This window comes from Rhinatrema bivittatum, chromosome 3 (assembly GCF_901001135.1).
Source record: "Rhinatrema bivittatum chromosome 3, aRhiBiv1.1, whole genome shotgun sequence".
Taxonomy (NCBI): domain Eukaryota; kingdom Metazoa; phylum Chordata; class Amphibia; order Gymnophiona; family Rhinatrematidae; genus Rhinatrema; species Rhinatrema bivittatum.
In genome coordinates this window covers 549,624,643-549,640,239 of record NC_042617.1, presented here as the reverse complement: position 1 = coordinate 549,640,239, position 15,597 = coordinate 549,624,643, and the positions used below count along the sequence as shown (strand labels likewise).

General features: G+C 41.7%; 1 protein-coding gene across 1 annotated transcript in view; it reads right to left on the bottom strand.

Moving 5' to 3' along the window:
* Window positions 1–15,597, bottom strand: part of MCM9 (minichromosome maintenance 9 homologous recombination repair factor) — a 192,011-nt gene that overhangs the window by 27,690 nt on the left and 148,724 nt on the right. Inside the window, exon 9 of the mRNA XM_029596419.1 lies at window positions 2,429–2,631. Within this exon, the coding sequence (XP_029452279.1) occupies window positions 2,429–2,631 (203 nt within the window). The remainder of the gene's footprint in view (window positions 1–2,428; window positions 2,632–15,597) is intronic.

Genomic DNA, 15,597 nt, shown 5'->3' with positions numbered 1-15,597 from the left:
TGGACACGTAACCAATAGCTTATTAATTAATTTGTTTATTCCTGTTTTACTTCGAGGTCCACATTCTTTATTCAGCTAAGTTGACCCTTAGCCAGACAAACCCTGTGTTTCTGAAATTCCTACCGGTTTGACCCCCTCCCGGTTACCTGGCTAACACTTAGCCAGATAATTTGGAGATGGTCTGGGGGCGTTCTGGAGCAGATCAAAGTTAGCCAGATGGCTTAGTTGCATAATGCTGATATTCGGTTTTATCTGGATCACTTTAGGATTGCCACAGAGCAGTATCCAGACGACTTAAATGTTCCCGGCTATCGGGGCCAGATTTACATTTTGGGCGTCCATAGACAGCACAGGATGGCGGGGGTCCTCGGCATCTCAATGTCTCAAAGTTATGAAGCAGGTGGGGGAGGGGAGCATGAAGGACTTCAGATTGTCCCGTCCAGATCCTCCTTCTCTCCGGTCCTCCTCCTCGCCTTCCAGCTGCTTATTATCTAAAACTGCAGTGGTATCCCGATCCAGCAACCACAGCTTCAAAGAAGAAACTCAACGCAGGGCCTCCAGCTGTCCGTTGTGTGCTCAAGGCCCTTTGGCGGCCCCCCCTTCCCTCCTCCCACCTGGGCTTCCGGTTACTGTGGAAACCTGAGCGAGAGCCGGGGCTATCTCAGGGCCTTGAGCATGCCACAGGCAGCTGGAGTTGAAGTTTTTGCTGCTGCTGTGGGACAGGGATGCTGCTACTGCTTTAGGTAACAAGCGGCTGGAAGGCTGGCCCGGATAGAGGCATAGCAGCAGGGGCATCACTCCCGCGCCTATCTCAATTTGACATCAGAGGCAAGTACCTATGCCTAAATCTGGGCTTGTCGGCTATAACGGAAAATATAGCCATATAAGTACCAAAAAAAAGAATTATGGACCCAGAGGCCCAACCCCCCCCCCGAAATCAGTAAAAGAAAATTCCATTGGGCACAGCACCCGATGGCCTCCTCTCCAAACAATGACAAGTTGTGGGCCATAGTGGCCCAAGGAGCCTTCCCGCCCCCTGTTTTGGAAACAGATGGAGCTCTGGGCCCTCTACCAACCCCTACCCCAACTGTAATCCCCCAAGGCTGCCGAATGTGCAGTAGATTCAAACCACTCTCGGAGGTATCCAGTACTGCTGTGTGTAATGCTCTGACAGTAACGTTGCACTACACTGCTGAAAATGGTACAAATGTACTGAACTCCCACTGGCCCTGGGGATTTGGGGGGGGGGGGGGGGTGGAGGGTTTGTGGTAGGTGCTGGGGGTTAAAAAGGGGCCCGGAGCCTGCATACCATTTTCAGAATCAAAGGGGGAGGCTCTTTGGAATGCTATGGCCCACAACATGTTTTAATTCTTTTGAACGTGGGGGTCGGGGGGGGGGGAGGGGGGGGTGTATATAAGCTTCAGCCATTTGCTATCTGTATTCTCATGACCTTTGAGCATAGGCTTTGCAGAGCCTAAATATATTCCAGATGTCTTCCAAATTCTTGAATCTTTTAGTTGCAAACAGGTCACAGACAATGAAGGATTCTGGGAGTTGAGTGAGCAATAGTCTTAGCATTAGTCTCCATATTAGGCTGCCCATATATCAGGGGGTAGAATCAATGCTGTTGATCCAAAAGGGTTATTTTTTTTATACTTGACAAACTATATTTTACACATCGCCAGTTAGGTTTAAAAGTTATCTGGGTAATGTTACCCATGTAAATTTAGCCAAGTATTTGTCCTACTGATTACCCTAAACAAGCTATCCAGCCAAATAATTTGTCCACTCACCGGCTTACTGAACATGGATTTCATTATGTTTTGCAACCCGCTCTGAATGAAATTTCATCTTGGAAACGTGGAATATAAGCCTATCAATGTGCTTGTTGATAAACAGTGTGTAAAAATGAGACTGCTGGGTAGCCTACATTTGCTCACAATGATTTGTGGCTCATATCTGCCCCAGTTCAAGGTAAAAAGCTGCTGCACAGTGAAAGTAGGAAAAAACCAACCCAGAGTTCAGGATGTGTTTACTTAAAGCCATGACTTTGGAGTTCCAGTTGTAACTATGTAGTTTATAAATCCCTCTGCGCAGTCTCTATGGTGGAGTGATCAAACATAAGCGAATAATAAATATAAATAAACTGGACAAGAAGTTGATACCAGCAGTAAACAAACACTTTTGGTTGTAGCTACAGTCATGTCCACTAGAGAGAGTATACATTCTGAGTTTTGTGCATGAAGTGGGTAAAATTCCGACTTTTTGTTAGTAAATAGAACAGACAGACTGGTAAACTGGAAGTTACTGCATCTACAAACACAAGCATTCTAATTGTCTTTTTGTTTTTTTTTAATTTGTATTCATTTTTTTTAAACCCTTTTATTCACCAGCAGGACACCAGCACACCACAAAATGTAACATTTACCTTTATTTTCCAATATAAAAGAGGATATGATACGATCCCATTCTTCATTTTTTGTGTCCAACAAGACGATGACCAGGTCAAATCTGCTCAGAAGAGGACTAGCAAGGGCTATGTTCACGGACAACGATTCCCTGGGGTCGTACTGGCCTTTTGGGTTTGTGGCTGCCAGTATGGTGGTCCTCGTATTCAGCTTGCACACGAGCCTAAAGCACAAAGGTCAAGAGTCTGTGACAAGTTGCAGAAGTATCTAACTGCTTCTAGGAAAACAACCCGTTTTCCATGGCAGTGTACAAACTACTGAAAATGAAGCAGTTCAACTAAATATAAAACTAAGCGACAGAGGACAGTACTCAGCAATTTAGACGGCTAAGGTTAGCTGAGTAAACTGTCATGGATATTCAGCGGACTGCTGCCGATCAGGCGTTTTACTAAATGTAGTTGGATAAACTTGTGTGGCTGACTTTAGAATGGCTCTCCAGCATAACCAGGCTCAGCCGGATAAATTAGCTATTTAAGTCTGAATATTGGAATTGGCTCAATAAGTTGTATGGCTAACTTAACTCTGCCCTGGAATGCCCCCAGAACATTTCCAATTTATTTGGGAAACTTTTATCTGGCAAAACAGTTAGCCGTATAAATCAGAGGCATTCGGCACAGTGGGAAATTTAGTTTGTCAGGCTAACAGTCTGAATATTGATCCCATAGATAATTTTATGTATATACGTGTGTATGCGCATATATATACCGTATTTTTCGCTCCATAAGAAGCACCTGACCATAAGACACACCTAAAATTCAGAGCGGGAAAATTAAAAAAAAAAAAAAAAATGGTGTGCTAAACCGGCTCTGTTCCTGGGCGTCTGTTCGTCTTACAGACAAATTAGGGGAGGGCATAAAATGTTTTTTTTGTCCCCATTTCGTTTTCGGGTCTGGGGAGGGCCATTTCTGTCCACTCCCCGCATCAGAAAAGTTTTATCATGCTCTTTGTTGGGGGGGGGGGACGGGACCCATCCCAACCCTCTAAATTTAACTAACTACAAACCCTCACCCTCCTGACCCCCCCAAGACTTGCCAAAAGTCCCTGGTGGTCCAGCGGGGGTCCGGAAGCGATCTCCTGCACTTGGGCCGTCGGCTGCCAGTATTCAAAATGGTGCCGATAGCCTTTGCCCTTACTATGTCACAGGGGCTACCGGTACCATTGGTCGGCCCCTGTCACATGGTAGGAGCAATGGCGCCATCTAGATGTAAGAAAGGTCTGAGGGCAATGGTCAATCAAAAGGGAGGACCTGAAACCAAAAATTATACCTCAGTACCAAGAAATGGAGAAACATCTGAAGGCCCTTGAAGATGGAAATATGCCTATATGCTTCCATCAAACCCATGGACGCTAATAAATTTGTCTCATCTTACCATTAAAGGTGTCTGAACTGAAGCAGGAATTTAGTCTCTGAGCCACCCAGTGGCTCTACTATAACAGATCAAGACTTCTCCATAACTGATATAGAGGTTCCTATTCTGAAGTGAGGAACCCTCATAACTTTGAGGTGTTGCATCAGTTCCAAAATAGGTGGAAAGGTTCCTTTTTTTTGTTTTTTTGAAACCCACTTAATAGTTGGAATACTGACATTGATTCCAATGTACCAGAAGCACCAACATGACCACTCTGATGTCTAGCAGATGGCTGAGCACAACCCAAAACACCTCTTGCATGAGAAAGGAAAGACAAAGAGAAACCAAAAAAGCAACTGAGTTTAGAAAAGCAAACTAAAGCATAGCTGGTCTGAATGATCTAATAGATCCACTGGTCTATCATATTCTAGGCCCATATCTAGAGAAATTCTGTTAACTGACAGCTTATCCTTTGCTCCGGAGACTGGACTTCTATTCCTTCTTTGGGAGCTTTGAGAAGTCCTGTAGTTCCCAAGCCCTCAACATTTCCTTCTCTCTTGAAACTTTGAAAGAACTGAAATCTACCATACGACCCAGACCTAGAAGGTAAATGCTAGGGTGATTCTTGCTGTTTATCCTCTTGGAGCCTGGGAACGTTAGATTCCTCCCAGGCTGTGACCCTCTTCTCTAAATCCCCAATAAGCAGAAGTCTGCCCTTGAAATGAAGCTCGGTTAGATGATTCATAGTAGTTTAATCCACATACCAACACAGCAGCCATACAAATTCCTGGCTGCTTTACTAGAAGCCATACTCCTAATCGAGGTGTGAACTAATCAAAGATGCAACCCCCCAAAGACTGCCCCCAAGTTCCAGTTGAAGTACCTTCTCTAGATATGAAACGATGCTTTCCTGCAAAGCTTCATGTATATAAAGAGATAAGCACAAACCAGTTTTAGTCATAACACTGTTACATGCTGCCATCTGAAGAGACATACTAGCCATATCAAAGGCCTGCTTGAGAATTGCCTCTATTCTTTTCCATCTTGTGCACCTTAGAATGCCACACCACCCTCCACAGGAATCATGGTTCTCAACATCTTCACACAAGCCAATGTATCCACCTCAGAAAAGCTTACATTTCTGGTCTCTTAGGAGAAGTCAGGTCCAGTCAAGAATTTTTCGATAGTAGTGGAATGGGATTCTCCTGAAACCAGCTTTAAATGGGTTTACGTGCCAAAAAAAAAAAGGCAAGACTGTCGCCCCTTTCATAAGAACATAAGACTTGCCATACGGGGTCAGACCAAAGGTTCATCAAGTCCAGTATCCTGTTTCCAATAGTAGCCAATCCAGGTAACAAGAACCTGGCAAGATCCCAAGGGGTAGACAGATTCCATCTTATCCCAGAGATAAGAAATGGATTTTTTGCAACTCCACCTTAATGGTTTGTGGATTTTTTTTTAACCAGGAACTTGTCCAAACCTTTTTTAAACACAGCTAGACTAACAGCTTTCACCACCACATACTGAGACAAATGAATTGCTGGAAAACTCAATGAATTCCAGAGCTTAATTATATACTGAGTAAAAAAATATTTTCTCATCAGTTTTTTTTTTTTAACTTTCTCTTTATTAAGAGTTTTTTGGCTTACAACAGACAATCAACAGGTCAAAGACAAGGTCAAAGACAAGGACTACATATTATTGAACAAAGCATATTTATATAGCTCAGCATGAGATACATATCTAGATATGTAAAACCCAAGATAGGCAGAGCCATAGGTAAACTTATACAAAAGCAAAAAAACATATTAGCAATCATACCTTGAATAACTCTCAATCTAAGTTATAATATTTCCTATAACAGCCCCAGATACAATCATATTTAAACCTCTTTCCCTTGGAAATATACCGGAGCAATTCAATATCAGCAATCTGTCACCACTGAGTTTTCCAGTAATTGATATTTGTAGTGTGCTTCCAATATGTAGCTATCATGAATCTAGCTGCTAGAAGTAGTTGGGCAACCACATTTGTCTCTTAGGTTTGGGAACAAGCGACTCTTCCCGCCTCCCCAACAAACCAAGTTGGGATGAGATATAAACGGGTGTAGATATAATATTTGATATTTCCTGAATAATTTCCTTCCAGAAATTATGCACCCCAGAACAGTACCACCACATATGTATGTATGAACCCCTCAAACCCTCCAGCACCCAGATTCTGAATCAGCAGATAATTTAGAAAAATAAAGTGTAAAAGTTTAATCATTAACTCCATTTGTTTGTTAGGCTGAGAAATGATGTGCCTCTTTCCAAATATTCAACATCATAACTGGAACCTATGTCTGTATTCTATCTATCAATCAAGTTTTGTGACACGAGGATACCGTATTTCGCATGAGGTACTCCCCAATACACAGAGGCAATACATTTGGACTTTGCATCTGTATCACTTAAAAAGTCCTTGAGACCATTTAACTGCTTAAATGGACCCAGCAGTTCAAAAGATTCACTCAGAGCTTGCCACAGGCTATTATAGCCAGCACAATGCTGTTCATCAAGATCACAAAGTATGCGCAGCTCTGGAAAGGTCATGAACTTCTTTTCCTCCCACAGCTGAGCTATGAACATAAAACCCTTTTGTCTTCAATCGTTGAACATTAAATTAAAAGTACAGCCCGAAATGCAGGGATTTTAATATATAGGGGCTATTAGGGAAATAGATTCATCCGCCAAGCCCAAATACTTTTGAACCTGGCACCAAACACTGACCAAGTGTGCCAGCATAGGGCGAGCTCTACACACTAGATAGCTTAAATGGGAAGATGCTGGCAAAAAAGCCAAGGTGGACAAGTTCTGTATTTTGGGCCTGTTCTTTTCAAGAGGAAGCCAGGTTTTGTCTGTGTTGGTCAGCCAAGCTTTAAAGCCTACTAATCCAGCTGCCCAGTAGTACATGCACAAGTTGGAAAGTGCCATACCTCCCTGTAGTTTAGGCATCCACAACTGGTCAGCTTAATTCTTGCCATTAAAACATGTATCTCAAAAAAATTAACTTGGGAACACTGCATGGTAAATGCTGGAAGTAGTAGAGGAGATGGCGCAGGAAATTAATTTTCAGTAAATTAATTCTACTACTCTAAGAGACTGCAATGCCGCCCCAGTGCTGGAGAGCCTGCTTAATCGTGGCAACAACTGCAATGTAGCTTTTTCGATAAAGATCTTCAAACATTTTTGGAACAAAAATGCCTAAATATTTGAACCCATCACCAGCCACACAAAATGCTGATAGGCATTCCGGAAGTGTCACCCTACCACCAAAAAGAAACAGTTCAGATACATGAAAGTTTACCTTACGGCCCGAGAAGGATTCATACTGTTCAAGGAGGCTCATAAGGGTCGGTCTGAGCATAGAGGCTCAGTCAAATAAATTAAGTCCTCTGCATAAAGTGAAATCTTGTGCTTCCAAGCCCCAATTGTATACCCCTAATAGTTTCACACTGTCTTACCACCTCGGCCAAAGGTTCAACAGCTAAATCAAATAAAAGAGACAAGAGGGGCAGCCTTGCCTGGTGCCTCTAGCAATATTAAAAAAGGGTGACAGCGACCCATTTATCAAAAATCTGACTAGGTTGCTCATATGGGGTCGATTTTAAAACCTATGCGCACATATGGACACGCCGATTTCATAATGTGCGCGCCACTGCGCGCATGTTATGAAATCGCCAGCTCAGGAGGTGGTGTAAATTCGTAAACAACGAAAAAAAAAAATGTATGAGCTTTTAAGGTGTCGGAGAGGACAGGGGAAGAGGGAGAGAGTATGGGCAGGGGGGAGGGAGAGAATATGGCAGGGGGGAGGGAACAGGGGAATGCCACGATGCGTCACCGTGCAAAACGCCACCCCCCTTGCTTGCGCCGCCCCGGATTATATATCATGCATGCGCCGTGCGTGCATGTTATAAAATCGCTTGTCCATGTTTAAAAATCTACCCCTTAGATCCTTAGACCTCAATGTGTTTCAATCAGCTCAACTTTATAGTATAAGAACATAATAAAATGCCATATTGGGTCAGACCAAGGGTCCATTAAGCCCAGCATCCTGTTTCCAACAGTGGCCAATCCAGGCCATAAGAACCTGGCAAGTACCCAAAAACTAAGTCTATTCCATGTAACCATTGCTAATGGCAGTGGCTATTCTCTAAGTGAACTTAATAGCAGGTAATGGACTTCTCCTCCAAGAACTTATCCAATCCTTTTTTAAACACAGCTATACTAACTGCACGAACCACATTCTCTGGCAACAAATTCCAGAGTTTAATTGTGCGTTGAGTAAAAAAGAACTTTCTCCGATTAGTTTTAAATGTGCCCCATGCTAACTTCATGGAGTGCCCCCTAGTCTTTCTACTATCCGAAAGAGTAAATAACCGATTCACATCTACCCGTTCTAGACCTCTCATGATTTTAAACACCTCTATCATATCCCCCCTCAGTCGTCTCTTCTCCCATCTGAAAAGTCCTAAGCTCTTTAGTCTTTCCTCATAGGGAGTTGTTCCATTCCCCTTATCATTTTGGTAGCCCTTCTCTGTACCTTCTCCATCGCAATTATATCTTTTTTGAGATGCGGCGACCAGAATTGTACACAGTATTCAAGGTGCGGTCTCACCATGGAGCGATACAGAGGCATTATGACATTTTCCGTTTTATTTACCATTCCCTAATAATTCCCAACATTCTGTTTGCTTTTTTGACTGCTGCAGCACACTGAACCGACGATTTCAATGTGTTATCCACTATGACGCCTAGATCTCTTTCTTGGGTTGTAGCACCTAATATGGAACCCAACACTGTGTAATTATAGCATGGGTTATTTTTCCCTATATGCATCACCTTGCACTTATCCACATTAAATTTCATCTGCCATTTGGATGCCCAATTTTCCAGTCTCACAAGGTCTTCCTGCAATTTATCACAATCTGCTTGTGATTTAACTACTCTGAACAATTTTGTGTCATCTGCAAATTTGATTATCTCACTCGTCATATTTCTTTCCAGATCATTTATAAATATTGAAAAGTAAGGGTCCCAATACAGATCCCTGAGGCACTCCACTGTCCATTCCCTTCCACTGAGAAAATTGTCCATTTAATCCTACTCTCTGTTTCCTGTCTTTTAGCCAGTTTGCAATCCACGAAAGGACATCGCCACCTTTCCCATGACTTTTTACTTTTCCTAGAAGCCTCTCATGAGGAACTTTGTCAAACGCCTTCTGAAAATCCAAGTATACTACATCTACTGGTTCACCTTTATCAACGTGTTTATTAACTCCTTCAAAAAAGTGAAGCAGATTTGTGAGACAAGACTTGCCCTGGGTAAAGCCATGCTGACTCTGTTCCATTAAACCATGTCTTTCTTTATGTTCTGTGATTTTGATGTTTAGAACACTTTCCACTATTTTTCCTGGCACTGAAGTCAGACTAACTAGTCTGTAGTTTCCCGGATCGCCCCTGGAGCCATTTTTAAATATTGGGGTTACATTAGCTATCCTCCAGTCTTCAGGTACAATGGATGATTTTAATGATAGGTTACAAATTTTTACTAATAGGTCTGAAATTTCATTTTTTAGTTCCTTCAGAACTCTGGGGTGTATACCATCTGGTCCAGGTGATTTACTACTCTTCAGTTTGTCAATCAGGCCTACCACATCTTCTAGGTTCACAGTGATTTGATTCAGTCCATCTGAATCATTACCCATGAAAGACTTCTCCAGTACGGGTACCTCCCCAACATCCTCTTCAGTAAACTCCGAAGCAAAGAAATCATTTAATCTTTCTGCAATGGCCTTATCTTCTCTAAGTGCCCCTTTAACCCCTCGATCATCTAACGGTCCAACTGACTCCCTCACAGGCTTTCTGCTTCGGATATATTTAAAAAAGTTTTTACTGTGAGTTTTTGCCTCTACAGCCAACTTCTTTTCAAATTCTCTCTTAGCCTGTCTTATCAATGTCTTACATGTAACTTGCCAACGTTTATGCTTTATCCTATTTTCTTCTGTTGGATCCTTTCAATTTTTGAATGAAGATCTTTTGGCTAAAATAGCTTCTTTCACCTCCCCTTTTAACCATGCCGGTAATCGTTTTGCCTTCTTTCCACCTTTCTTAATGTGTGGAATACATCTAGACTGTGCTTCTAGAATGGTATTTTTTTAACAATGTGCACGCCTCTTGGACATTTTTTTACTTTTGTAGCTGCTCCTTTCAGTTTTTTTCTAACAATTTTTCTCATTTTATCAAAGTTTCTCTTTTGAAAGTTTAGCACGAGAGCCTTTGATTTGCACACTGTTCCTCTTCCAGTCATTAAATCAAATTTGATCATATTATGATCACTATTGCCAAGCGGCCCCACCACCATTACCTCTCTCACCAAGTCCTGTGCTCCACTGAGAATTAGATCTAAAATTGCTCCCTCTCTCGTCGTTACTGAACCAATTGCTCCATAAAGCTATCATTTATTCCAACCAGGAACGTTATCTCTCTAGTGTGTCTCGATGATACATTTACCCAGTCAATATTGGGGTAATTGAAGTCTCCCTTTTTTACTGCACTACCAATTTGGTTAGCTTCCCTAATTTCTCTTAGCATTTCACTGTCCGTCTCACTATCTTGACCAGGTGGACGGTAGTATACCCCTATCACTATAGTCTTCCCCGACACACATTATCTTTTATTGTAGCCATTTCAAATGCCCGTAGCTCAGAAATATCAGAGACTTGTGACATAGTTATAGACTCAATATTTGCAACTCAGTCATTATTGAGGAGACATTTACTGAAAATCTGGACAGCTATTTTATAGACTGAGACAATGAAAGCTCCATTCTAGAGATCTGCCTCCAAATGTCTCAATGAAATTTGTTTGGGCTCTGAAACCTCCTCAGAGAGGACTACCAAAAAAAGAAGCTTGAGAGAGAGAAACCAGAGTGGGAAATGCGACTTTGAGTTCCTGAGAATTGCCATCAGAAACAGTAGCAGAATTTTGAGAGCTAGCTCTGTTCTATGTAGAGGAACATTGGGTAGAAGCCTAAGATTGGGCAGATTTCTTTGGTGATCCAATTGGTAAGGTCCCCAGTACCTACCTTGAAGTCTATCACACCAGGTTCTGAATGTGAGCATTGAGGCATAGAAGGTGGTGGATGATCCTCCAGACTCAGAAGAGCATCCAAGGAGTCCTGATTAAAGTCAGGATTCAAGCAAATCAAATGGGAGTCCATTGGAACACTCATTGGAGTCAAGGTTGTCTCGGAAAAGCAAATCTTCCCCTTTTTTTTCTTGCTCACTGTGTTCTTGAAAGAAAAACGGAGAGAAGGGGCACGTAGCTTTGGCACGCTGGTCTTATAGGGGGAATTGGCGCCTCTCTGATGATGTTGGCACTACTCTCTGGTCTCTCCACTCTCTCTCTCACCAGCCACAAACCTCCTGTGCAGCTGGAAAAACCCTTCTGATGCCACTGGAGCACTGGTCTTATGGGGGAATTGGTGCCTCTCCGATTATGTTGGTGCTACTTGCTGGTCTCAGGCAGCCACAAACCTCCTTTGCAGCTGAAAATTTCCTCTTGATGCCACTAGCGCACAGGTCTTATATGGAGAATTGGCGCCTCTCTGATGACATTGGCATTACTCTCTGGTCTCTCCTCTCTCTTACTGTTTAGAACCAAGAACCTCCCATGCAACTTGAAATCCCCTGTGAAAGAAATAATTTACTGTGGTTTCAGAGCTTTCATCCATGGGCTTTTAAGTGGGGACTCCCAGTCAAACAATTCTTCAGGATTAGGCACATCTGCACAGATCTGCCTAGTTTCAGAGAACATTCTAAGAATATGACACTGTTTTCTAGCTTGGGGGATTATCCTAAGAAAGCTGTTAAACAGGCCTATTTATAAGCGGAATTTTCAGATAGGTCTCAACTTCTTGAATACAAATTAACTTTATCCCCATCGGATACTCTCACTTGTGTATTGATGTTTTCAAATCAGGCTCATGAGATCTCTTCCATCATATGCAGACACTGACATATTCTTTCTATGCATACCTGCCTCAAACAGTCTCCTTGATTTGTACATATGCGAGACCATAACACAAGGGAACAAGTAACCAGAGCAGCGCTTCCCCAGACATGCAACGATACAACATTATAGATTGGTCATTTTTCCTGTGATGCCTGCAACCTATGTCACAATACTCTTCCAGGGTTACATTGGCAACATCCTATTTCACAAATTTTAATAAAGCAGAGATGGCTTTTGGACTGCAACACTAAAAATGTAATCTATACTATACAATGTCCTTTGATTTATGTAGGCCAAACCAGCCACAGTGTTCATGTGCATTTAACAGAACATCGTAATGATACAGAGGTACTCTGATATTCTCTTTTATTCACCATTCCTTACCTAAGTTAGAAAGCAAGCAGTTGATTAAAAAAAAACAAAAAAAAACTAGAAAAGGAATTTGAGTAGGTAATTTGAATCAGGATTTAATAATGATGCTAGTACATGAAAAAAAATGTGCACAAAGATGAGTAAAAATGCATGCAGAAATTAGTGCCACTCCATGTAAATCCCATTTAATGAAGGCATTAGCGGGAAATATAGAGGCTTAACTTTTTTTTTTTCTTACAGTGGAAACTAAACTTCAGGGTCAGAGGTTGAGTCAAGTTAATGGGGCTAGTGTTAATGTACAGTGATATGCCCCAGAGTGGAATTAGGTCCTGGACTTGCACTTTGTACACACAGTTTTGATGAGCACAATTTATGCTCATAACAATGTTTTCTGTGCACTTTTAGGGCATGTTTTAGAAACACAACTCATGTTTTGTGCTGCTGTTTATACATGTAAATAATAACTCCTTACCAGTTATGCTCACAAAACATGAAAGCATGGTAATTTGAATAGATTGAGGATTTATTTGTTTGAACGTCCACGTTTAGGTTAGTGCACTTTCCTTTTTTTAAAACTCCCAATGCATTTGCTTACAGTTAGTTTACTACATTGTGATTAAACTCTTTAATCACAATGTAGTAAACTAACTGTAAGCAAATGCATTGGGAGTTTTAAAAAAAGGAAAGTGCACTAACCTAAACGTGGACGTTCAAACAAATAAATCCTCAATCTATTCAAATTACCATGCTTTCATGTTTTGTGAGCATAACTGGTAAGGAGTTATTATTTACATGTATAAACAGCAGCACAAAACATGAGTTGTGTTTCTAAAACATGCCCTAAAAGTGCACAGAAAACATTGTTATGAGCATAAATTGTGCTCATCAAAACTGTGTGTACAAAGTGCAAGTCCAGGACCTAATTCCACTCTGGGGCATATCACTGTACATTAACACTAGCCCCATTAACTTGACTCAACCTCTGACCCTGAAGTTTAGTTTCCACTGTAAGAAAAAAAAAAAGTTAAGCCTCTATATTTCCCGCTATTCATTTAGTATGTGAATAAAGAAAATGTGCACTTCACACAAGCACGCAAGTTTGTTTCCTCAGCAGTTCACGTAATTAGCTGAGCATTAAATCTGTGTGCTTACTTACATTCAGCACACAGTTTTTTGTTTTTTTTTAAATTTTATTTTTGATTATTGACAATAATAAACAGTTCAGAGAGGCAACAAGCCGAGACGTCAAATTTTTTACAAGTGTTCCAGTTAAGTAACAGACCTTATAACACGTATACATCTTTCCAGCCGGGTTTCTGCAAGCCGGAAAAGACATCATGGAGCAAATCAGGAACAAAACCTAGATCTAAACATTCCCCCCCCCCCCCTACCCAGGACATCAAATATAAACAATATAGTATTAAGGAAAACAAGGAAGAATCAGGCTTCAAAATATGTATACATATTTAATTTGATCAGATTGACAGATCATTAAGAATTAAACTCCGTGCTGATGGAGATAAAGAAAAAAGGTATGTCTCCCATCAAGTAACAAAAAGCCTTCGAGGGTGAAACCATTCCACTTTAGATATGTACTTATCCAACAAACAAGTCTGATGAATAAGATTACGCAATTGTGTCAAGGTGGGGGGATCAGCAGTTAACCACTTCTGCAGTATACATTTCTTAGCTAGTAAGAGCACAAGACTGAACCACCAACGAATGGTCGGCTTTGTAAAAAAATATACCACGGCTATCATCCCAGAGAAAGACATTAACATGAAAGGCAAATTTAAGGGTACACATCTGCTGAAGATAGCTATGCACTTTCCCCCAAAATAATCTAAGAGTAGGACAAGACCAAAATTGATGACCAAGAGTGCGGCCCCACATTTGGGACAGCATCCAGAGCCACCCCTCCCCAACTTGCTTGCCTGCGCAGAGGCCATGTAAAAATTTAAATTGAAGCTCTAGCAAAGGAGTAGGTACCGATATTGTGCTCTAGAAAAGATTTGCCTACAATAGGGCGCAGTTAAAGATAGTCCCAGTTCCCTATTCCAGCCAGCTACCACTTTGTCCAAATTAGGGAAAGCTCGGGAGCTATCTAGCAGTTTGAATCAAAAAGAGAGCCTATGGCGAGTAGGGTCATTCATATTCAAAAATTCCGACAAGAATTCCCAAGCGGGGTGATGGGGGTCCGGCAACTGCAAGGTACCTATGTAATGTTGGACCTGCAGGTATGCGTAAAAATGACTTTTCAGTAGACTATAAAGATCTTGTAATATGGGAAAAGAAGAAACCATATTAGAATCATCTACCATTTGCCAAACAGACTTAATACCCCTCTCATACCAAGTTTCAAAAAGTTGATTGTGCAAGCCAGGGGGGAAATCCAAGTTACCTAGAAGGGGCAGAAAATGAGTAACTCCATGTGAAAATTGGAATCGTTGACAGGCCCACTTCCAAGCAACATAGACAGGTCTTATTAACACACTAGTGCGGAGATAAACTGGGAGCTTGCACAAGGGCTTATGGAGTACATACGCACGTTTTAAAGGCTGAACTTGTATTTGTTCTATTGCCAACGGGGTATAATAAGACGTGGTCATTAGCCAATCTGCAGCATGTCGCAGCTGACAGGCTACGTTATATACCTTAAAGTCCGGAAGTCCCCACTCCCCCTTTCTCCTAGATAATCGAAGGATTTGCAGAGCCACCCAAGGTTTTTTACCCTGCCACAGGAATTTATGTAGCTGGGCATCCAAGACCCTCAATTCCCGCTTGGTCCAAACGATAGTAAGGAGTTGCATCGCATATAACCATTTTGGGAAAATGAGCATCTTATATAGTACGATCCTACCCACCAATGTGAGAGGGAGGTGGGACCATATAGAAAGCAGAGTATTAGTTTTTTGTAGTATTACCTTATAATTGAGCACCTGAATCAAGTTTGGGAGTTTTGGTATGAGACCGCCTAGGTATTTGAGATGAGTCGCCTGTGGTATAGGAAAATCAGCAGGCAACCAAGTTTGGGAACCAGGCATGGTCAATAAGTACAAAGATTTAGCCAAATTTAGTTTGAGACCTGCTAATAAACCATAAACACTCATCTCCCGCATTAGCGCCTCCCATGAGGACTGCAGGGAGCTTAAATGAATAAAGAGGTAATCAGCGAAAGTCACCAACTTATATGGGGCACGGGTACCAGGGAGAGGGGAGATACTTTGATTGTCTCATTTCCCCGTATATGGTTTAAGAGAGGTTCCAATGTAAGGATAAACAAAAGGGGAGAGAGTGGACATCTCTGGCGAGTGCCCCGATGTATAAGAAAAGGTGATGTCAAAGTGCCATT